Source organism: Diplotaxodon limnothrissa, linkage group LG6 (genome assembly GCF_057381915.1).
Source record: "Diplotaxodon limnothrissa isolate DT_005_m linkage group LG6, D_limnothrissa_male_GT1.1, whole genome shotgun sequence".
NCBI classification, from domain to species: Eukaryota; Metazoa; Chordata; class Actinopteri; order Cichliformes; family Cichlidae; genus Diplotaxodon; species Diplotaxodon limnothrissa.
In genome coordinates this window covers 5,885,459-5,911,229 of record NC_140601.1, presented here as the reverse complement: position 1 = coordinate 5,911,229, position 25,771 = coordinate 5,885,459, and the positions used below count along the sequence as shown (strand labels likewise).

At 39.0% G+C, this 25,771-nt stretch overlaps 1 protein-coding gene across 1 annotated transcript; it reads left to right on the top strand.

Moving 5' to 3' along the window:
• The first annotated feature begins 1,615 nt into the window (after positions 1-1,615).
• Positions 1,616-25,521, top strand: LOC146630004 (basement membrane-specific heparan sulfate proteoglycan core protein-like). Its single transcript, XM_085355398.1, has 17 exons — positions 1,616-1,849; positions 2,013-2,222; positions 2,331-2,591; positions 8,967-9,227; positions 9,451-9,708; positions 10,002-10,262; positions 10,871-11,125; positions 11,398-11,658; positions 11,879-12,136; positions 12,400-12,660; positions 12,821-13,075; positions 14,097-14,357; positions 15,401-15,658; positions 15,952-16,212; positions 20,972-21,164; positions 22,236-22,257; positions 25,396-25,521. The coding sequence occupies exons 1-17, from the start codon at positions 1,618-1,620 to the stop codon at positions 25,519-25,521; spliced, it is 3,894 nt and encodes a 1,297-aa protein (XP_085211524.1). The 5' UTR covers positions 1,616-1,617.
• The last annotated feature ends 250 nt before the right edge of the window (positions 25,522-25,771 follow it).

Sequence of the window (25,771 nt, the reverse complement as noted above, 5' to 3'; positions counted from 1 at the left end):
CTGCTGTTGAGATTTGGCTTTGCATAAATAAAATTGAAATTAAAATTGAATTCCATTTTAGCTTTGCATTTACATTAAATCTTGCAGATTCTTATAAAAAATTAAATATTAAATTAAAAAACTTGATTTACCTAATAGCATGGTCAAACTGTCTGATAAAATGAATGAGACTTATAATTGCAGAAAAGTACTGTTATTAGTGGGGGTTTTATAATGTAATTTGATGTGAAAAGTCTTTTTTTTTTATTAATGTAATAAAATAGTGCAATACAATTGGTAATAGAGATTTAGTGACAAAGTGGCATAAAGCCCCTGTGGTATAATCCATAAAACCCTGTAACCTGCAGTGGTCTCCCTGTGTAAAGTTAATTTTCATCCTATGTCTCTGCTCATAAAATGAAATACTGTTGAGGTTCGACCTACACCCCTTGTTCAGAACTAAAATACAAAATCTGATTGGTGCTGATTTAACCCTTTCACTTTTTAATATATAAAAAAGTAATTCCAAAAATATTTTGATACTGTTAGTGTTAGACACTTTATTTTAAGTACAAACAATAATTTAAGGAATCTAACATTTACATAACAATCAATAAATATGACGATCTCTTAAGAATAACAAAACAGAATTTACGTTTCTGTTTTTATTACTTTTTATTATTTTTATTATTATTACCAATTTTGGTAATATAAATGCACCACTTGTGAAATGACCATATACCTGTTGACAGTTTAATAAAAGTCGCAGATGTTATGTACTCACTTAAAAAACTGTGCACTCATTTGTAAAAAGTTTCCCCACCATTTTTAAAACTTTAATTACACAACATGTAAAGAAATGAATAAATCCATGTAAACTTACAAAATCTATATTTATTTTACTTTAATTTTTTAGTGTCACTTTAAATCTGTGCACCAAATTTTAAATATGGATTTACAGCAGTAAACTGCATTTAGCTGTTTTACGTTTTCAATAAACATGGAACGTATGCAAAGTTGTAAATTTAGTAATAAATAAATAAATACAAATAAAAATCATGTTTAATTGCAGCCACAGGTTTCTGAGTTTATTTACATTAGGCGTGTTAATGTATTTATATTTTTTACATCTGCATTGTTTACAGTGTACAGCAGCAGCCAGGCATGCAGAACTTCTGTTCTGCATTTTTATGAACTGCTCTGTCAGACTCACAGTCTCATTAGAGAGAAAACAGTATCAGATGAAATGTTTTTGACTAACTTAGGTTAAAAAATCCTATTTGTCAATTAACATTACGTTTACTCTTGTAATTCCTTTGTTCACTACAGCTTAACAATTTAATCATAAATAATAATGCTATTTAAAAAAGGAAGGAACGCTCTGCTTTTATAATAACATGCAAAGCTTTTTTATTATTTATGTTGCTTTTCATGTTAAAGAAAATGTAAACAAATGTTTTCATTATTAATGCAACTGTGATTGTGTCTGTAGTGTCTGATGTGCTCTGTGTTACAGCGGTACTGGGTCAGACTGGTTGGTCAGTGACTTACACTTCCACTCACATCTGCGCATTAAAAGGATCAACAGTGGACATAGGCTGCAGCTACAGTTACCCAAACAATAGGAACCGTGGAATTATGTTTCGGGAAAGATTATGGTTTATTAGAAATGAGTATTATGGGCCAGTGGATTTGAGAACAGACCCAGACTACACAGGGCGGGTTGAGCACCAGTTTCATGAGAAGGACTGCACTCTGAGGATCACAGACCTGAGAGAGAGTGACTCAGCTGAGTACAAGTTCAGATTCATGACAAACCAGTATGGTGGAAGTTATACTGGCTCACCTGGAGTCACTTTGACTGTCACAGGTAAGATTTTCATTGAAAATAAATATTGTGTTTGTCTTTCAGTCACTTGCTTTTAGCCATGTTGCTTACATTCAACCTGCTCTGAAGGTTTGTTTTTCCGTGTTCATTCACTTTGATGGTTTAGTTAAAATGAAGACGATTTGTTCTTTCCTTCCATATTCAGACCTGCAGGTGAAGAGAAGAAAATCATCAGCCCACACAGAGCTGCAGTGTCACAGCAGCTGTGATGTAATTGATCCTCCATCATATGTTTGGTACAAAAATGGACAGAAAATAGAGGAAGAAACATCTCTGCGAGTCTCTGTTGGAGGTGATGACAGCAGCTATTCCTGTGCTGTTAAAGGACATGAGGGTTACCGCTCTGCTGCAGTGTGTGAGTTTACGCCACAGTGTCACTATGAAATGTCATGTAACATGTGAAATAAAACCTTCAATATTAGGGGGAAAAAAATCACAATTTAAAGATTTTCATCTCCTCCAGATGTTCCAAAGCTTCCCTCTGTGTCAGTGAGTCCCTCTGCTGAGATAGTGGAGGGCAGTTCAGTGACTCTGACCTGTAGCAGTGATGCTAACCCAGCAGCTAATTACACCTGGTACAAGGAGGATGGTCAAACACCTCTGAGTAAGGAGTGGTGGCTCTCCTTCAGCTCCATCCAGCCCTCTGACTCTGGACAGTATTATTGTACAGCTGAGAATGACCTGGGGAAGAGGACATCTGAATCTGTTTTAATCAACGTGAAATGTCAGTAAATCAACTTTAATAACATTAATTTCTCTTGAACAGTTTCACTTCCTTCCTTATGTCATTATTTGTTGCATATTTAACATTTCCCTAGTTAAAGTGCAGTGATGTCTAAACTAACTGTAAAATATGTCAATAATTCTTCTGAAGCATTAGGTAACTGTATTTTATGCAAATGTCTATATTGTTTAAACTTTTTTTGACAGCAACAAAAAAGCACCAAGAACACAAAAAACTTTTTACTGTTTATTGACATCACTGTGATGTTCCTGTGTTGTATAATCTGTCATCAGTGATCTACACCTCACATACAGGAATGACGACTACATAACAACATCATTTTACATAATTTTGTAAGGACTCACAATAACCATGATGGGGTCTGCTCATGTATCCCGACAACATACAGACAGCCACAATACTTATATTCAGTGTTCTTATTAACATTAATTGATTTTGATAATATCGCCTGCAGATGCTCCAAAGCCTCCCTCTGTGTCAGTGCGTCCTTCTGGTGAAATCAAAGAGGGCGGATCAGTGACTCTGACCTGTAGCAGTGAAGCTAACCCAGCAGCTACGTTTGTCTGGTACAAGATAAGTGGAAGAACACCTCTTAGTGAAGAACGACAGCTTGTCTTCAGATCCATCCAGCCCTCTGACTCTGGACAGTATTACTGTATAGCTGTTAATAAATTAGGGAGGAGGACATCTGAATATATTTCTATTGATGGGAAATGTGAGTGGAACAATTTTTATACATTTTTCTCAAATCCACCAAAAACTTCTCTCTATGATAGTGAGATTTTTCTCTTCTTTTCAAGATTGTATTTACTTATTATTTTCTCTTTTTAAAAATGTTATTTTTCTTTTTCATGTACTGCATCAGATGTCATAAGTCTTTGAGTGATGACTAGTAAATCTGCAATCTTATACTGTACCTCTGATGTAAAATTTGATAATAAAACACTAGAGTTCCAGTTGTTAAAATCTTTTTAATTCCACATCATTTGCCCAATGGTGGTTTGTCTCGCAGATGCTCCAAAGTTTGTGTCAGTGATGGTGAGCCCTTCTAATGAATTCAGGGAGGGCGGATCAGTGACTCTGACCTGTAGCAGTGATGCTAATCCAGCAGCTCAATACTCCTGGTACAAGAAGAATGGACAAAAGCCTCTCAGTAGTGAACAGCAGCTCTCCTTCAACTCCATTCAGCCATCTGACTCTGGAGAGTATTACTGTACAGCTCAGAACAAAGTGGGGAGGAAGAAATCTGAATATACCTCCATTGATGTCAAATGTGGGTGAACAAGTTTCCAAAAATGTATTCATGTATTTTGAAAAAATATTTGTCCTCAAACATCTGCTTTGTTCTTCTCTCTCCACTTCATAATTCATTTCAGCTGCTGTCGATCCCTGAACTGCTCCATTTCTTCTATGTTTATATGCAACATCTTTGTGAAATCGTTTTATGTCTTAATTTTAAAGGATATATTTGCATATATCCTTTAAAATTAAGACATAAAACGATTTCACATGTCAGCCGATCATGATCATTGACTTCCATTTAGTTGTGAAAATGATAAATACTTTCTGTGTTGTTTGATCTGTTTAATAATTCAACCTTTGAAGGAACTAATAAACATGCTGTTGTCTGCCTGTGTTTCCTCCAGATGATCCAAAGCTTCCCTCTGTGTCAGTGAGTCCTTCTGGTGAAATCAAGGAGGGCACTGGAGTGACTCTGACCTGTAGCAGTGATGCTAACCCAGCAGCTCAATACTCCTGGTACAAGAAGAATGGACAAAAACCTCTCAGTAATGAACGGCAGCTCTCCTTCAGCTCCATCCAGTCCTCTGACTCTGGACAGTATTACTGTAGAGCTGTGAACAAGCTGGGGTCAAAACTTAAATCCATCGCTATTGATGTGAAATGTAAGTCAAATAATTTTCACAAAAATGTCTGTAAATATTTCTACATGCTTGTCTATAATATCATTTTTCTTCTGGTCTGTCTGCTTCATGTTTACAGTCAGCTGCTGTTACATTTAGCACAGGTCAGATAGAGCAGAGCGCGGCTGTGACTGGTGATTCAACAGCTGCTAAAAATGAAGGGAAAGTCTAGGATCTATCAAGTTTAAAAACATATATGATCATCTGTTCTCCATCTGTAGATGATCTGTACTGAATGCCAGAAAACTGCATCTGTCAAAGATGAAACATGGTGTCCCCTGGCGGCTGGAACAGTTTCATACCACAGTGCTCTCTCTCTGTTTTACTCACAACACATACTTGAAGACCTGAACTTTACTACATAAAACTGATTTCAGTGTTTTTAACTACAGTAGCTGGTCCAGAAGATCTCCAGTATAAAGCAGTCTTTATTTAGTTTGTGTATTTTTGTTCTTCTCATTTGTTGTTTACATAATCAAACCAAACCCTGATGTATGCCTAGAAATGCAAACTAAAAGAGAAATATGTCACAAAGCCACACATGCTGTTAAGCATATTGTTTTTTCCAATTAGAAGTAAAATTATCGAAGCTTCTGTAAAACACATCTGTCTGTGGTTTCTAGACAATCTGCAAATCTTTCCTTTACTGACACAGTGATGGTGGAAAGTTTGAACTGGCCTTCATGTTCCCAGAAATGAACTGTAATTTGATCCACTCATTCAGTCACAGTATGTCTGAGGATGACGACATTCCTGCTAACAACATCCAGAACCCTTCACTCCTGTTATTGTACACTTACACAGTTAGTTGATTTGGTCAGAAATTCAAACTACAGTTATTTTCCTGAGTTTTCTCTTCCAGATGCTCCAAAGCCTCCCTCTGTGTCAGTGAGTCCTTCTGGTGAAATCAAGGAGAACATTTCAGTGACTCTGACCTGTAGCAGTGATGCTAACCCAGCAGCTGCATATGTCTGGTACAAGATGAACAATCAAACACCTGTCAGTACAGATTCACAGCTCTCCTTCAAGTCCATCCAGCCTGCTGACTCTGGAGAGTATTACTGTACAGCTGAGAACAGGCTGGGAACATCAACACCTACAAACATTTCTGTTGATGTGAAATGTGAGTAAAACAGCTTTTTTAGCCTTGTTTTGTTTAGAACATTTTGCCATTTATTCAGATCATAAAGTTACAATGGGACTGAGAACATCTCTCTGATAACACCATCCAAATCTCATTACTGAGAAGCTCCAGTAGCATCAGGTTCATTGAGTTGTTTGATCTGTTTAATAATTCAACCTTTGAAGGAACTAATAACATGCTTTTGTCTCCCTGTGTTTCCTCCAGACAACCCAAAGTCTCCCTCTGTGTCAGTGAGTCCATCTGGTGAAATCACAGAGGGCACTGCAGTGACTCTGACCTGTAGCAGTGATGCTAACCCAGCTGCTACGTATGTCTGGTACAAGAGGAACAGCCAACCACTCAGCAAAAACCCACAGCTCATCTTCAGCTCCATCCAGTCCTCTGACTCTGAAGAGTATTACTGTAGAGCTGTGAACAAGCTGGGGTCAAAACTTAAATCCATCACTATTGATGTGAAATGTAAGTCACACGATTTTCACAAAGACTTTCAACATTCGTCACAGGTCACTTAGTTCAGAGCCTGACTTTGAGCCAGTGATTCAATAACTGTTGATAAATAAAGGGTAATCTAGGCTCCCTGAAGTTTATAATCATGTATATTTCTTATTGTGTGGGGGAACATTCATTTACAGGCTTGTTACACTTAAACTTCTTATCTTTTAAATTGTTCAGGGACTCTAATTCTGAAAGAATCTTAATATTGAACATTTCAATTGAATACTCATATATAGATATTTGCTTGCAGCAAATAGAGGCTGTGTACACTGTTACGTCACCACTAAGAGGTCTAGGGATGTGAGTGTGGGGATCGGTAACAAGTGGGTCCAGAATGGAATGAAAAGGAAACCAGACAGTCAATATATAATATAGCTTTATTACAAATAATCTTGACCAAAAGAGCCAGCAACACCGTTTTATCAATAATGCAAAGAAACAAAGGAAGCAGTTGCAGCAACAAAGGAAAAAACCACCTAACAAATAAAGGAGACACTTCTGGGGCCCACAAGCCCGTCTACTCACTCAACTTAACTCCTCAACACAGGCATGACAGACACACAAAGGACCCTTTCCAACACCTAGAGAACTGGTGTAGAGCCACAGGGGAAAAACCACCACACATACAGTTCATCTCCAGCTTATATAACCTCAGAGAAGTGATTGCTGACTGAGCCCAGGTGGTAAACGAGGCCAATGAACAAGAGCTGTGTCCTGGGGAGAGAGAAGAGTGAGAGAGAGACAGAGGGGTGGAGCAAGAGAGGAGGAGGCGGAGAGAGAACACCACCACACCCACACAAGGACAGTTTCAGGAGGATGATCTGATATCCTCGTGTTGGTGTTGTTCCCAGACCATCATGAAAATGTTGTTCCAGGTTCAACATTGCAAGTGACCAATCACATTGTTGTGACGTTATTCTTTTGCGCACCAAGCCATTCGTGCATTTATGAAATTCCAATGTTGCAAGGACAATATCAATTCTGCTTACTGTTTATTAAAGGGTTACGGTTAGGGTTAGGTTTAGGGTCAGGGTCCGTTGATCGGCGGACAGAGGCGGTTTCTCGCAGCTTAAGTACAGTTTTTTGTTTTACGCCGGTTTTACCCGAAGTCGCAAAAGTATGACGTCACAACATTCTGATTGGTCACTTGCAATGTTGATCCTGGAACAACATTTAGTATGATGATCTGGGAACAACACCAACACGAGGATATCAGATCAACCGTGTCAGGAGGCCCTGCTAGGGCCATAACATACACCAAGAAAAGCAAGGTAGAAGACAGAAAGTGATACTTGCACTCGATGGTTATTGCTGACTTAAGTTTCTAAACATGAAAGCATTAAATTGCTGGATCCTGGAATATCCAGCAATTAATGCGCAGACAGAAACACTCTGATTGCTCAACAACATCCATGTGCGTGTGTATTCTGGTCTAAAGAAATATGCCAGAAATATGTCTGGCTCTGTTCTAAACACTTTGAGTGATTAACAAGGTCAGTGAAATGCTGCTGTGGGAGAGGGACCCAAAGCACTGGCACTAATAGACTTTAATTTCCACCACGGTTGCAAGGTCATAACACAGCTTGAAAAAAAATTCCCCTTCAGATACTAGGACCGGACTGAAGATGATTAAAAAAAACAACCAATGTCCAAAGAACAACATTGAAACACCTTCATAAAACCTGGAGAGCACTTTAGAAACATGTAGTAGGTGAAAGTCTGTCCTCTCTTATGCAAAATTCAGATAAGTGATGGGCGGCTCAAAACCTTCGGACAAATATCAGAGTTTAAAGAAATATGAAGCATAAATCTAACAGTTGTAGCCTAACAGAAAAATCTAAGACATGTTCATAGTATAAACAAAAGTCTGAACAAGTAACAACCCAGCAAACAAAACTGAAGAATGTTGTTGTAATAGTGGCAGACATAACCTCCACATCTGGTTTTGGATCTTTGAGGAAGACTGAAATTTCTTTAAGTTATTTAATTTAATTTTTAATTTGATCTCTTTATTTGATAAGATTGAAATGCATGAATGAAGAACTATTTGCTGGAAATACTTTTGGTGATTGCAGTCAGTTTGACCATTAAGGCATTTTACACTGCAAAAGTTAAAGACCCTACAAAAGCACTAAGAAAATCACAATAATCCAAGACTATCTTTGAGCAAGCATTTAGGTACTTTTATAGGTGATTATCTAAGTCAAACATTTGTGAAGGAAGTGCCATCTTTCAATGACACTCTGCAATTGAGTGTTCATAGTGGAAAATAGATATGCCCCAAGAGAAGAAGGGGAGAGTCCTAGCAGCTGGCAGCTAGCTGACCTGGCTAAGAGCAGGAAATGCGAAGAGGCTGTATCTGCAGAAGGTTCTGGGTTGAAACTTCCTGGTCAGTCAAAGCCTTTCTGTGAAATCTACATAGATTTGTCAGAGTTCAAAAACCTGCTTGTTAGTTGAACTGTTGATAAAGATGCAGATGTTTGAGTGTAAATTTGTGCTGTGATAGGCTCTGTCTGTATTGCCTGTATCCTGCTTCTTACCCAGTTACATCTGGTCAATAAAACCTCCATTATAAGGCAATCATTATTGTTTTCAGAATTGGATATTTGTTCCAATAGTTTGTTGTTTATCATTAGTAAGGCAAACTCTGATAATATATGTTATGGGAATATCTTCATGTGTTCCTGCTAACACCATCCAGAACTCTTCACTCCTCTCATTGTAAACTTACACAGTTAGTTGATTTGGTCAGAAATTCAAACTGCAGTTACCTCTCTGTGTTTTCTCCTGCAGATGCTCCAAAGCCTCCCTCTGTGTCAGTGAGTCCTTCTGGTGAAATCACAGAGGGCACTTCAGTGACTCTGACCTGTAGCAGTGATGCTAACCCAGCAGCTACGTATGTCTGGTACAAGATGAACAATCAAACACCTGTCAGTACAGATTCACAGCTCTCCTTCAAGTCCATCCAGCCTGCTGACTCTGGAGAGTATTACTGTACAGCTGAGAACAGGCTGGGAACATCAACACCTACAAACATTTCTATTGATGTGAAATGTGAGTAAAACAGGGCGTCATGGTTGTCAGTGTTTGAGATTTTCAAATCATGATATTCATTTTGATTCACATTGTCTATAGTATTCTATTTAAGATGCTGGGGTAAATAATGTTGTTTGCTAATCAACTAAATGATGTGGCTGAAATTTCATCATTATCTGATCAATAATTCAAACTTTGAAGGAAATTATACGATATTGAATCCCTTTGTTTTCTCCTGCAGATGCTCCAAAGCCTCCCTCTGTCTCAGTGCGTCCCTCTGGTGAAATCAAAGAGGGCACTTCAGTCACTCTGACCTGTAGCAGTGAAGCTAACCCAGCAGCTACGTTTGTCTGGTACAAGACAAATGGAAGGACACCTCTCAGTAAAGAACCACAGCTTGTCTTCAGATCCATCGAGCCCTCTGACTCTGGACAGTATTACTGTATAGCTGCTAATACAGTGGGGATGACATCTGAATATATTTCTATTAATGTGAACTGTGAGTGGAAATAATTTCATATATTTCTCTCAGATCCATCAATAACTTCTCTCTATGACAGTGAGATTTAATCTCCCTTCAGAGGATTAATTTTTTTTTAAAGTTTTTTATATACTGCATAGGTTGTCATAAAACTTCGGCTCATTTCTGTAGTAATTCTACAACTTTATATCTTTGCTAAGAAGAAAATAAATAGATTCAACTACTGCACAAGACTTCGAGCTGTTACAGTGTTTAAATTCCTCATCATTTTAACAAATTACTGATCATTTGCACAACTGTTTTTCACACAGATGCTCCAAAGTTTCTGTCAGTGATGGTGAACCCTTCTAATGAATTCAGGGAGGGCGGATCAGTGACTCTGATCTGTAGCAGTGATGCTAATCCAGCAGCTCAATACTCCTGGTACAAGAAGAATGGACAAAAACCTCTCAGTAATGAACAGCAGCTCTCCTTCAGCTCCATCCAGCCCTCTGACTCTGGAGAGTATTACTGTACAGCTCAGAACAAAGTGGGGAGGAAGAAATCTGAATATACCTCCATTGATGTCAAATGTGGGTGAACAAGTTTATTTGTTTTAAGAAAAACTTTCTAAAATCCCTTCGTGTATAATTAAAATTGATTAACCTCAAACATTTGCTTTGTTAATCTCTGTCTGTTTCATAATTCATTTCAGCTACTGTCGATCACTGAACTGCTCCATTTATTGCATTTTTATATGCCACATATTCCCTTTGAAATCAATGCACAAAACTATTTCACATATCAGGTAATCATGATCATTGACTTCCATCAAGTAGTGAAATGATAAAAACGTTGTGATTTTTCAAAATGTACCTTTCAGTATATTAACCTTTTACACCTTTTACAGATGTAACTTCTTTAAAAAGGATAAATTCAATTTTCTTCATTAGTTTTTTTCTTGCATGCCAACTTATAAACATTTCAGTGCACATCCACATCTGCTGAATCATGTAAATAGTCCAATTTCATCAAATCTTAAAGTCATAGTGTAGATGGGAACATCTCTCTGATAACACCATCCAAATCTCCTCACTGAGAACTTCTGTAGCATCAGGTTCATTGAGTTGTTTGATCTGTTTAATAATTCAACCTTTGAAGGAACTAATAACATGCTTTTGTCTCCCTGTGTTTCCTCCAGATGATCCAAAGCCTCCCTCTGTGTCAGTGAGTCCATCTGGTGAAATCACAGAGGGCACTGCAGTGACTCTGACCTGTAGCAGTGATGCTAACCCAGCAGCTACGTATGTCTGGTACAAGAAGAACAGCCAACCACTCGGCAAAAACCCACAGCTCATCTTCAGCTCCATCCAGTCCTCTGACTCTGGAGAGTATTACTGTAGAGCTGTGAACAAGCTGGGGTCAACACTTAAATCCATCACTATTGATGTGAAATGTAGGTCAAACAATTTTCATAACAGCATTTTTTTTGTTCTCATAATTTCTTGTTTACAATTAGTGAAGTAAACTGTGATATAAGTTATGGAAATGCCATAAGTCTGCTGTCAGACTCGACAACAAAGACTTCGCAACTTACCAGTCTGAGGACGTTAACATTCGTGCTAACACCATCCAGAACTCTTCTGTCCTGTCTATGTACACTTACACAGTTAGTTGATTTGATCAGAAATTCAAACTGCAGTTACCTCCCTGTGTTTTCTCCTGCAGATGCTCCAAAGCCTCCCTCTGTGTCAGTGAGTCCTTCTGGTGAAATCACAGAGGGCACTTCAGTGACTCTGACCTGTAGCAGTGATGCTAACCCAGCAGCTACGTATGTCTGGTACAAGATGAACAATCAAACACCTGTCAATACAGATTCACAGCTCTCCTTCAAGTCCATCCAGCCTGCTGACTCTGGAGAGTATTACTGTACAGCTGAGAACAGGCTGGGAACATCAACACCTACAAACATTTCTGTTGATGTGAAATGTGAGTAAAACAGGGCGTCATGGTTGTCAGTGTTTGAGATGTCAGTGTTTTGATTCACATTGTGTATAGTATCCCATTTCAGATATTGTGGTAAATAATGCCATTTATTCATATCATCAATTCAAAGAGTCGGCTTAGATTTTGTCTTTGATCTAATCAATAATTTGAGCTTTGATCAAAACAATACCTTGCTATTATTTCCCTTTGCTTTCTCCTGCAGATGCTCCAAAGCCTCCCTCTGTCTCAGTGCGTCCCTCTGGTGAAATCAAAGAGGGCACTTCAGTCACTCTGACCTGTAGCAGTGATGCTAACCCAGCAGCTACGTTTGTCTGGTACAAGACAAATGGAAGGACACCTCTCAGTAAAGAACCACAGCTTGTCTTCAGATCCATCGAGCCCTCTGACTCTGGACAGTATTACTGTATAGCTGCTAATACAGTGGGGACAACATCTGAATATATTTCTATTAAAGTGAACTGTGAGTGGAAAAAATGTCATATATTTCTTTGAAATCCATCAATAACTTCTCTCTGTGATAGTGAGATTTAATCTCCCTTCAGATATTTTTATTTTATTTTATTTTTTATATACTGCATGAGTTGTCATAAAACTTCATTCCTTTAGCAATTCTACAGCCTTAAACTCCTTCTCTGCAGAAAAAAATATGTTTAAATGTTACACTTTTGGCTGTTACATTATGTCAATTTCACAACATTTCAACAATGATGTTTTTTCTCGCAGATGCTCCAAAGTTTGTGTCAGTGATGGTGAGCCCTTCTAATGAATTCAGGGAGGGCGGATCAGTGACTCTGACCTGTAGCAGTGATGCTAATCCAGCAGCTCAATACTCCTGGTACAAGAAGAATGGACAAAAGCCTCTCAGTAGTGAACAGCAGCTCTCCTTCAGCTCCATCCAGCCCTCTGACTCTGGAGAGTATTACTGTACAGTTCAGAACAAAGTGGGGAGGAAGAAATCTGAATATACCTCCATTGATGTCAAATGTGGGTACATTTTTTAAGAAAAATGTTTGAAAATTCCCTTCATGTCTCCTCACTGAGAAGCTCCTGTAGCATTAGATTCGTTGAGTTGTTTGATCTGTTTAATAATTCAACTTTTGAAGGAACTAATAAACATGCTGTTGTCTGCCTGTGTTTCCTCCAGATGATCCAAAGCCTCCCTCTGTGTCAGTGAGTCCGTCTGGTGAAATCACAGAGGGCACTGGAGTGACTCTGACCTGTGTCAGTGATGCTAACCCAGCAGCTACGTTTGTCTGGTACAAGAGGAACAGCCAAGCACTCGGCAAAAACCCACAGCTCATCTTCAACTCCATCCAGTCCTCTGACTCTGGAGAGTATTACTGCAGAGCTGTGAACAAGCTGGGGTCAACACTTAAATCCATCACTATTGTTGTGAAATGTAAGTCAAACAATTTTCACAAAAGCAGGTTTCAACATGTCTGTCAGTATTTCTACATATGTTGGTCTATAATATCATCTTTCTTTGGGTCTGCCTGCTTCATGATTGCAGACAGCTGCTGTCTCTCCCTGAGCAGAGCAAATTAAGATAAAACGTTATTTTTCTTTTTTGTGTTACATTTTTAGCACACAGTGTTACTGTGCTGTTCTGGTCAGTCAATCAGAAATATGAAAGGTACTTTTCATCTTCATCTTGTCTTCTATTTATGGTTATAAACTTATCACAGGTCACTTAGAGGAGAGCCCGACTTTGACTCTGTGCTGGTGATTCAGTGACTATTGATAAGTAAAACCTCATCTTGGCTCCATGACATTTAAAAACATAATATGACCTATATTATCTTCCTCACTAAGAAAACAAATTGACATTTAGGACTCTGATAGTAAGATTTCCTCTAAGGTACATTTTTCAATCAAAATTTGTAAAATATATTTTTTAACATTTTCATCCTTTGAGGACTGCAGTTTTCCAGAAAGTTTTCTGTGATTCCTCTTTCTCGAGAAGAAATAAATGTCAGTACTTATGGTGGAATCAGGTTGATACAGTGGTCATCATTGTCGACTTATTATAAGAAGGTTCTGGGCTGAAACTTCCTGGTCAGTCAAAGCCTTTCTGTGAAGTCTGTCCAAAAACCTGCTTGTTAGTTTAACTGGTGATTCAGATGTCAATGTTTCAGTCTGTATTTGTGCCGTGATAGACTTTGCCTGTATCCTGCTTGTCACTCAGTTATGTCTGGTCAATAAAAACTCCAGTATAAGGCAATCATTATTATTTTCAGTATCTGTATTTTTGATCTTGTAATTTCTTGTTTACCATTAGTATGGAAATATCATAATGAGGATGTTGACGTTCCTGCTAACACCATCCAGAACTCTTTACTTGTGTCATTGTAAACTTACACAGTTAGTTGATTTGGTCAGAAATTCAAACTACAGTTACCTCCCTGTGTTTTCTCCTCCAGATGCTCCAAAGCCTCCCTCTGTGTCAGTGAGTCCGTCTGGTGAAATCAAGGAGGGCACTTCAGTGACTCTGACCTGTGTCAGTGAAGCTAACCCAGCAGCTACATATGTCTGGTACAAGATGAACAATCAAACATCTGTGAGTACAGATTCACAGCTCTCCTTCAAGTCCATCCAGCCTGCTGACTCTGGAGAGTATTACTGTACAGCTGAGAACAGGCTGGGAACATCAACACCTACAAACATTTCTGTTGATGTGAAATGTGAGTAAAACAGGGCGTTTAGGAAACCTTCAGCTCATGAGTGTCAGTGTTTGAGATTTGCAAATCATTACATTCATTTTGATTCACATTGTCCATAGACCCTTTTTTAGATATTGTGGTAATTTGTTTCATTTTTTCATCAAATCATAATGTGGCTAAGCTTTTGTCTTTAATCTGATCAATAATTCAACCATCACACCCTCCGGTCCCCTTTCTTGAAGATGGGAACCACCACCCCAGTCTGTCAATCCAACCTCCATGCAACATTGTAGAGACGTGTCAACCTGGACAGCCCTGGACAGCATCCAGAGCCTTTAGGAACTCAGGGAAGACTTCATTTACTGCAGGGGCTCTGCCACCGAGGAGTTGTTTAACTGCCTCAGTTATCTTGCCCATAGAGATTGGCGAGTCATCCCCCTCATTCCCAGACTCTGCTTCCTCAACAAAAGACGTGCCAGTGGGATTAAGGAGGTCCTTGAAGTATTCCTTCCACCACCCAACAATTTTCTCAGTTCAAGTCAGCAGCGCTTCACTCAATGCAAGTAGAGCTCTGTGTGTTGAAGATCTCGTGGACTGGGGCCGATGTCCAGCATTCCCAGTGGATCGGTCTGCCAGGACCTCTGCTCCTGGCTGCTGCTGGCACAAAATGCACCCGACCCCTACGGCGTCTCCTGCAGGTGGTGGGCCTGCAGGAGGATGGGCCCATGTCTCTCTTTTGGGCTGTGCCCGGCTCAGCCCTGTGGACTAAGGCCCGGCCACCATACACTCGCCTTTGGGCAGCTTCCCCAGGCCTGGCTCCAGGACGGGGCCCCGGTAACCCTATACTGGGCAGGGTGAACTTCTAAATCGCTCTTTGTCTAGTCCTTCACCAAGGACCATTTTGCCATGGGAGACCCTACCAGGGGGCAGAAGCCCCTGGACAACATAGCCCCTGGGTTCCCTGGGACACATAAACCCCTCTACCACCATAAGGTAGTGATATGCGGAGGGGATCTTTAAAAAAAAGATACAATGCTGTCATTTTTCTTTGCTTTCTCCTGCAGATGGTCCAAAGCCTCCCTCTGTGTCAGTGCGTCCCTCTGGTGAAATCAAAGAGGGCACTTCAGTCACTCTGACCTGTAGCAGTGATGCTAACCCAGCAGCTACGTTTGTCTGGTACAAGACAAATGGAAGGACACCTCTCAGTAAAGAACCACAGCTTGTCTTCAGATCCATCGAGCCCTCTGACTCTGGACAGTATTACTGTATAGCTGCTAATACAGTGAGGACGACATCTGAATATGTTTCTATTAATGTGAACTGTGAGTGGAAATAATTTCATATATTTCTCTCAGATCCATCAATAACTTCTCTCTATGACAGTGAGATTTAATCTCTCTTCAGAAGATTTATTTTTATTTAATTTTTTATATACTGCATCAACTTTCATAAAACTTTGTCACATTTCTATAGTAATTCTACAGCCTTATACCTTTGTTTAGAAGAAAAAAAAATAGGGTCAACTACTGTACAAAACTTCAAGCTGTTACACTTTATAAATTCCTCATCATTTTAACAAATTAGTGATAATTTGCACAATTGTTTTTTCTCACAGATGCTCCAAAGTTTGTGTCAGTGATGGTGAGCCCTTCTAATGAATTCAGGGAGGGCGGATCAGTGACTCTGATCTGTAGCAGTGATGCTAATCCAGCAGCTCAATACTCCTGGTACAAGAAGAATGGTCAAAAACCTCTCAGTAATGAACAGCAGCTCTCCTTCAGCTCCATCCAGTCCTCTGACTCTGGAGAGTATTACTGTACAGCTCAGAACAAAGTGGGGAGGAAGAAATCTGAATATACCTCCATTGATGTCAAATGTGGGTGAACATGTTAGTTTTTTTAAGAACAACTTTTGAAAATTCCCTTCATGTCTAATCAAAATTAATTAACCTCAAACATCTGCTTTGTTAATCTCTGTCTGCTTCATAATTCATTTCAGCTGCTGTCATTATCTTTATATGCTATGCATTCCATCTAAAATTAAGACATAAAACAGTTTCACATGTCAGCTAATCATGATCATTGACTTCCATTTGGTTGCCATGATAAATGATAAATCTAAACAATAAATGTTTTCTCTCATGACACTATGTAAACATTTCAGTGCACATCCACATTTGCTGTATCATGTTCATGGTTTAGACGATCTGACGTTTTTTCCTGGTGCACCACTACCATGAAGTTCAGCCCCAGATCTAAAAACGCTGGGAGTAAAATGTACATAATAACATAATGCATAATTTGAAAGTCTCACAAAGCCATATTTCATTTACAATAGAACATATAAAGAAATCTAAATCTAACTAAAATGAGAAAAACACTCCCTCATTTTAAATTTGATGGCAGGATGTCTCCAAACCTTGGATCATGGCCCTGATTTTTTTTTGTGTAACGTTTCTTCTTCTTTTAATAATCATAATCATCTGGGAATTGAGGAGACAAGTTGCTGGACTTTTGGAAAGAGACTGTTGTCTCATTCTCTTCTGATGTAGGATTCTAGCTGCTCATTGGTCCTGATGTTATCTTTATTGTATTGCTTTTGTATAATGATGTCTTACAGTTCAATTCAGCACCTGGACTCTTTCACTATCAACTAATAAATTAAGTATGTGGTTTAGCATTACCCTCCAATTGGAACGCCTTTCAACACCCACTGGTAAAAGGCCTTACATCAGTAACTGTGTAGGAGAATGATGTCAAAGCTGTATACACCTGTATATACCTGTATATACCTGTATACACCTGTATATACCTGTATATGCCTGTATACACCCGTATATACCTGTATATGCCTGTATATACTTGTATACACCCATATATACCTGTATATACCTGTATACACCTGTATATACCTGTATATGCCTGTATACACCCGTATATACCTGTATATACCTGTATACACCCAAATATACCTGTATATGCCTGTATACACCCGTATATACCTGTATATGCCTGTATATACTTGTATACACCCATATATACCTGTATATACCTGTATACACCTGTATATACCTGTATATGCCTGTATACACCCGTATATACCTGTATATACCTGTATACACCCAAATATACCTGTATACACCCGTATATACCTGTATATACCTGTATACACCCGTATATACCTGTATATACCTGTATACACCCGTATATACCTGTATATACCTGTATATACTCCCTCGAATCTTTCTGCTACTGAAATCCCCATAACTGACCACTTCCTCCTTTCATTTAATCTCACTCTCTGCTGCTCTTCTACCAAGCCAACCCGTCTCATCTCGTTCCGCAACATCAAGAACATTGATATGGACATTCTCACTACCAGTTTGGACAATGTTCAGATTCCGGACTTCTATTCTAATCCTGATGATTTGTTGTTATATTATAATAATTGTCTACGCACGGTCCTTGATTCTCTGGCTCCTGTAAAAACCCACTCTGTTTCCTTCGCTCGCTCTGCTCCCTGGTTTACCTCTGACCTCCGAGCTCTGAAGGCCAGAGCTCGGCAGCTAGAGCGTAAATATAAGAAATCTGGTTTAACTGTTGATTCAGAAATCTATAAATACCATGTACTTCAGTATAAAGACTCCATCAACAAGGCCAAACAAAGCTTCTACTCTGGTATTATCAGTTCTTATGAGGGTAATGCAAGGACTCTGTTTTCAGTTCTCAACAAACTAATTCAACCCCCCAATGCTTTACCACCGCACTTCTATTCCTCTGAAACCTGCAACTCCTTGATGCTGTTCTGGACTACGAAAATCAATAACATCCACCAGCAACTCAGATCAAATGTTGTGTCTACGCCCTCTCCAGAACCTTTTCTCCTTTTTGAGCCGTTTTCCCACTTTTCATCTTCCTGATTTATCTGATATTTCTGAGTTCATATGTAAATCAAAGCCTGCCACATGTCATCTTGACCCCATGCCCACGGGGCTTGTGAAATCCTGCCTCTCTTCTTTACTCCCACTCATTTCTGCTATCATTCACTCTTCTCTCACCACCGGTATCGTTCCCCCCTTATTGAAGACTGCTCTAGTCACTCCTATACTGAAAAAACCTTCCTTAGATCCTAACAACTTTAACAACCTCCGTCCGATTTCCAATCTACTCTTCATTTCTAAGATACTCGAAAAAGTGGTTGCAGCTCAACTTCATTTACACCTGGTTAATAATAACATCTACGAGAGATTTCAATCTGGTTTTCGCTCATGTCACAGTACCGAAACTGCTCTACTTAAAGTCACTAACGATCTTCTAATCAGAGCTGACTCTGGTCTTCTCACCATTCTCGTCCTTTTAGATCTGAGCTCAGCCTTTGACACCATTTCTCACTCTGTCCTTCTAAGCAGACTTTCCTCTCTCGGCATCTCTGACACACCCCTCGCCTGGTTTCAATCATATCTCCTCGACCATTCCCAGTTTATTCAACTAAGATCATTCCGCTCTCGTCTATTCCCCGTCACCTCTGGTGTACCCCAAGGCTCAGTTTTAGGCCCTCTTCTCTTTAGGTACCATCTTCCGCAAATTTGATCTTCAGTTTCACTGTTTTGCTGATGACACCCAGATATATATCTCTTGCAAACCTGATTCCTCCCTCCCACCTTCTTCCCTTACAGAATGTCTATCCAAGTTAAAATCCTGGTTTGCCTCTAATTTTCTAAAGCTCAATTAGGATAAAACTAAGATCCTCCTTATTGGCACCAAATCGAACCTTTTGAAGGCAAACCATTTCTCACTCACCATCGATAACTCCACAGTTTTCCCTTCTCCTCAGGTTAAGAGCCTTGGTGTCATCCTAGACAGTTCACTTTCCTATAAATCTCACATCAATAATCTCACCCATTCTGCCTACTTCCATCTACGTAACATTAACAGATTGCTTCCTTCTCTTTCCACCCAGTCTACGTCCATTCTTGTCTTGTTACCTCCCGTACTGACTACTGCAATTCTCTTTTGCATGGTCTCCCCCTGTCAGAGATTTACAGTTAACAAACAGTCAGGTGAATAATCAACACTGAGACACTCGAGATAATTAACGTGCTGCACGGGTGAACTACTCAGAGAGCAATCACACCGAACTGCAGTATTCGTTTATTTTTATAGGTTACATCGTCAATATGCAAATATAATCACATTTCCTGTTACGCAGGTCCTGATGCTGTCTGTGTGTAAGCTGTGTGTGTATGTGTGTGTGTGTGTCACAAAGTATGTGTGTTGCAAGTCAATTTCTAAGAATAATATAATGCAAGTCAACTTCTGCGGATATGTATTTCTGTACTGGTCTCGGTAAATGTCAGTGTCACAGGGTCAGCTTCCTGTTTCTACAGAAAACTGTGTCTGGTGAAATATGTATAACATAACTTTTGAAGCATAAGCAAATAAAACAATAAAAACTCCCTAACACCCCCAAAAATCCCTCCATAAGCTTCAACTAGTTCAGAACTCTGCTGCTCGCATTATCACCAGAACCCCCTCCTACCAGCACATCACCCCTGTTCTTCAGGAACTTCACTGGCTCCCTGTGAAATTCCGGATAATTTTCAAACTTCTTCTGCTCACCTTCAAGGCCATTCATAACCTCGCTCCTTCTTACCTTTCTGACCTGTTAACCACCACTTGTTCTGCCCGTTCACTTCGTTCTTCTTCTTCTATCCAGCTTGCTGTACCTTCCTTCCGCCTCACCACCATGGGAAGCAGAGCTTTCAGCTGCTCTGCTCCCAGGCTGTGGAACTCTCTGCCCCCAGAAATAAGAAACATTGGTTCTCTCCCCCAGTTTAAATCCCAACTCAAAACTCATCTGTTCAAATCTGCATATTCACTGTGAATCCACTGTTTGTTAATTTTATCTTGTGCTTTTATTTTATTGTTCTTATTCTGCCATTGTTTTACTAAGTGTTTTATCCTATTGTAAAGTGTCCTTGGGTGACTTGAAAAGCGCTCATAAATAAAATTTATCATTATTATTATTATTATTATTATTATTATTATTATTATATGCCTGTATACACCTGTATATATATGGCTTCTTCATTACATCATTGAGCTTTAATCTGCACTTGCGAATGGTGCAGTGAACTGTGTTCCTGAGCCCGTGCAGTGATCTAAATGGCAGAATGTTACCTGAATGTCTGGGGGACCAAAGCTCACAGGCATCTAATATGGATTTTTGGCCTCATCCCTTAAGCGGAGGATTTCTCAAAATTCTCAGAATCTTTTGATGATTTGATGTACTGTACACGATGATGTCTTCAAAGTCTTGACAATTTTATATGAAAAAATATTTTTCTGAAATGTTTTCACAGTTTTTAGACACTTTGCAGACATTAGAGGTTAGACGTTTTGCAGATTGGTAAACATCTGGCCAGTTTCTTTTAGGAAATGGGGTTGTTTAAATAGTGTCGTTTGTCTAGATCTGATCATAAAGTGATAATGTGGCTGAGAACATCTCTCTACTAAAGCCATCTACTCACTGAGAAGCCCCTGCATTAGATTCATTGAGGTTTTTGATTTGGTCAATTTTTCAGCCTTTGAAGGAAATAATTCCATGTATTTATTTCCCTTTGTTTCCTCCTCCAGATGCTCCAAAGCCTCCCTCTGTGTCAGTGCGTCCCTCTGGTGAAATCAAGGAGGGCGGATCAGTGACTCTGACCTGCAGCAGTGATGCTAACCCAGCAGCTACGTATGTCTGGTACAAGACAAATGGAAGAACACCTCTTAGTAAAGAACCCGAGCTTGCCTTCAGATCCATCGAGCCCTCTGACTCTGGACAGTATTACTGTATAGCTGGAAATACATTGGGAAGGAAGACATCTGAATATACTTCTATCGATGTGAAATGTGAGTGGAAATAATTTCATTTTTCTCAGATTCAACAATTTTTCTTCTCACTGATCGATTTTATCTCTCTTTAGAGACTTTCATTTGATTTTTGATCATCTGTATCAATTGTCAATAAGGTTTTGCTCACAGTAGTTCAACAAACGTATACCTCTAGTTGATACATTTTGTCAATTCCCCATCATTTGCAAAGACTTCTGACTAATTGTGTTTAAAATGTGAGTCTGCATTTGTCCTGTGAGCGACTAGTGAGGAATTCTTTGGGATTCTGGCATGATCGCGCCACCATGGAGCGATCGTGGCTCAAGAGTTGGCAGTTTGTCTTGTAATCGGAAGATTGGCAGTTTGAGCCCCGGCCCGGACAGTCTCGGTCGTTGTGTCCTTGGGCAAGACACTTCACCCACCTAAAAGTGCTATATAAATGCAATCCATTATTGTTATTCTTTGACATGTCATCATAGCTGGGGTAGGCTCAAACCACCCAAAAATGCAGAAAAAGCTTACTGTTTTTTCCAATAAGAAATTATTGAACCAACTCTCCAACATATCTGTCCATGGTTTCAAGATGATGTGCAAACTTTTCTTTTACTGCTACAGAAAAGAGGCAAGTAAAGTGGAAAGTTTGAACTGGCATTCATGTTCACTAAGAAACTATAATTTGATCAGACTGGTCAGTCATAATGTCTCTGTGGACATCAGTATTCCTGCTAAATCCTGCTGGAGTGGCTGTAGCTCAGGTTGGTGATTCAATCCCTTGCTGCTCCAGTCTGCATGGCAAATATCCTTGGGCAAGATACCAATGCCAATTTGCTCCCTGATGCATCCATCAGGGTGTGAATATGTGCATAGAAAAAAGTGTTTGTGTGAATGCGTGAAAGAGTCATGCTGTGTAAAGTACTTTGAGTCCTAGAGTAGACTAACAACATCCATCCTGTCATTTACACTTACAAAGATGTTTGATTTTGTTCAAAAACTACAATTACCTTCCTGTGTTTCCCCCCAGATGCTCCAAAGTCTCCCTCAGCGTGAGTAAATCTGTCTGGTAAACCCAGGAGAACATTTCAGTGACTCTGACCTGTGGCAGTGATGCTAACCCGGTCTGCTGATTCTGGAGAGCATGACTGTGTAGCTGAGAACAAATTTGTGCCGTCAACACCTAAACACGTTTCTATTGATGTGAAACATGAGAGAATCAGGTTGAGAGAAAAATGCTTCATGTTTACTTAATTAACACGTGAGGTGTCAAAATATATACAGAAACTTATTACATACACTCGAATCTCACCACATTCTTATTATATATACAATTATCATTGTATCTGTTATTTTTATTTGTGCTAACACATTATCTGAACTGCTTTTCTGCTCAATTGCACATTAAAAATATATTGTTATATATTTCATTCTTATTAGTTCATCTTGTCCATTCGTCTGTCCACAATTGATAAGAATCACTACTTCTCCTGGAATATTGATCAGATATAACCTATTGATTTTTGCTTTTTCATTCCATTTCTCTGGATTATTGCAATTATCTAATAATTGGAAAACAAATTATTGTTTTAGGTGTTTTTGTATTTACATTTCCTTTAACCCATAGGTTGTGTTTAAAGCTCTCTTTGTGCTCTGCAAATACATTACTGACATCATAATTCAAATTAATACAAAGAAACCAATTAATCAAACATAAAACTGAATCGAGTCACCCTTCTTTATGTTTTGTATTCTGAACTGCAGATATTCATATAAGGAAGACCTTTACGGAGTTCCTTCTGTGATTACATTGAAGCAAAATGTTGTTAGTTTAGAATTAGCGAATATCACCTTTTTTTTCTTTGTCATGTAAAACCACAGTAAAGGGATTCATCTGTCATTTTGCTGAACTTTAGTGTAAATGTACATGTAAAACCTAACCAGCTTCCTCTGACTGCCACTGTCATGTTTTACTGTCATTAAAGGAAAACAAATAAACACAAATTTAGAGGACTTATATCCGAGTAATACTTGATTATCCAATCATCTCTGTGTTATCATATTGTCAGTGTGTGACTGTGGGTAAAAGCATATAAGTGAGCAGAATACAGTGACCTCCTCATGTCTTGGATGGGAGGGACAAAAGGACTGAGGTCAAGAAATAAAATGGGAAATATAAACAGATAAACAGAACTGAAATAAATGCCTTATTCCAGTGAGTTAATGGTAATGTTGTTATGTTATTGAAAATGTTCTCACATGCAGGTCTTCCAAATGCTGTGCAATCCAGCTGAAACACAACAAATATCTCATTCATGTGAGTCATTGTTGGAGTAGTTTGACTATTCAGTGCATGTGCCACTTTCTTGAAAAAATAACTTAATATCAGTGACAAAGTCAATGTTCCACATGTCCCACCACAGCTTGGGAGGATGGAAAGTATTTTAATAATGATCATTTGTGGGTTAGATGAGTCTGCCACGCTGCAGTTCACCAGGTGTGCACAGACTTTAAAATACAGTCACTGCAGCTCAAGATTAGTCATGAGTGTGTATACTCAGATTATGTTATGCCCTTTTGCATCAAGTCTGCATCAGCTGTGTTCCCTTTGTTTGGTTATTTGTTGTTCAGTTTTGGTGACCTGTGTGTTTAGTTTTCAGTTTACTCTCCATGTCTGTTTTTATGGTATTAGGTTCAGCTTTGTTCCCCTCATGTTTACTCTTCCTGCATTACATTGTGTATTTATTGATTTTGTTTCCCTTCACCCTCTGTTGAGTTGTCCCACTAGCTCTGCTGTTCCAAATTTTTCCCCTGTGCTTCCTCGTGCCTTATGGATTTCTTGTTGCCTGTTTCTGGACTACCTGTACTTGTTCTTTTCTTGGAATAAACACTGAGGGTTAAAGTATGTTCAACCTTCATCTACCACATCCTGCATTCATTCACCATACCGCACACAGCACCTGATAATCATTTTAAAACACATCCTATTATTTATAATACAGTTGATTTAAAATTATTTCATCTCCATAAAAATACAAGAACAGACACATACAAGTAAAGTATTAATAGATTAACAAAAACAAAATAAAGGATGAGGATTTGATGCTTTGAATTAGAAATATAATAGGAGATGCTTCTTTCCCCTGCACCATACGTTCAGAAGTTCAGAACATCCTGTCTCAGTGACACTATTGAAATCCATGTTAATTTTTGGATAAAATTCTAGGCTTGCTTGTTATCAGCTCTTCTGAAAACATTAAGCTGATCCAAAACATTTCAAACTAGAGTACTACAGTTACTAGACCACCTATATTAGCATCTCATCTTTGGCTTCCTGTATTTCTTTCTTTCTTGGATTCAAAATTGTGATTCTATAAATTCTATATCCTGAATGATCAGACCCCATATCTTTTTAAAAGACCTCATAGCACCACATTATTCCAATATTGTATGTAAACATGGGCTCCTCTAGCAAACCAGTTCAAATTTAATAGTTAAGTCAAGAGAAAGGCTGATAAGTAAGTCATAATTTAGTTATAGTTCATCCTTAATTGTACCAAATGTGACTGGAGGGCCCAGTCAGACCAGCTGATTTTCAAAATAAAGGACCCGGTGCAGATTATACACCTTGACTATGAAACACTTCTGGTCTTCTTTAACTGAAAAAATAGTGCGGGGGTTGCAATATCTCGGACATGAGAATACACCACAGACCTGGTGCATTTCAGGGGTCATGCTGTTGTTGCTCTAATCTGACACAGTGACCATCCCTCATTCATCCTCACTTTCCCTTCTCATGCATTTCTGTGGCTCTTTGCTTGCCTTTGTGTTTACTGTTATTTTGTTGTTTCTCTGTCTTCTTCTTTCCTCTCTTTAGAGTGTTTGCACACCTCTAATAATTGAATAATTTATATCAAAATTTAAAAAAAGTAAAATTTGAACAAATCCTAGGTGACTGCAAACTTTTATTAAAATAATAGCATCAGAAATTTTAAAAAGCCAGGTACCAGCAACTCCATCGATGAACTGCTGCTGTGACCATATTTTTATCTTGCCATTTCCCCCAATTAATAACAAAAACACCTTTGGTTAGTAGTGCCATTGTGGCCCTTTGTTCATCATTTTTATGAGCAGAGTTTACAGGTGTAGAAAGTGGTGGAACCTCAGAATCTCATCTCTGCTTTGTGTAGATATGTGCTACTGCTGGCTTCATCAGGTGGTGGCCTCCGGCTGATAAGCTGGAGGAGGTGTCTGGGGAGAAGGAGGCCTGGGTTTCTCTGCTGAGGCTGCTGACCCCACATGCCGACCTCAGATAACTAGAGGAAAATGGATGGATTTATCAGCTTTAGCACCTACACCTTTAGTGCTCCTCCACAGTTATCTTTCTTCTTCATAAACAGTATGATGCGAATCAAAAAATTAAAAATGGTGCTGACACTGTTGGAAAAAGGTGGGGGAACAGAGGGACCGGAGGCGTGTCTCAATGATTACATTCGACCTATGACACAAGGGGGTGGAGCACATGTGATTAAGCTAGCCATTAGATGCATGAGCACACCCCCATAC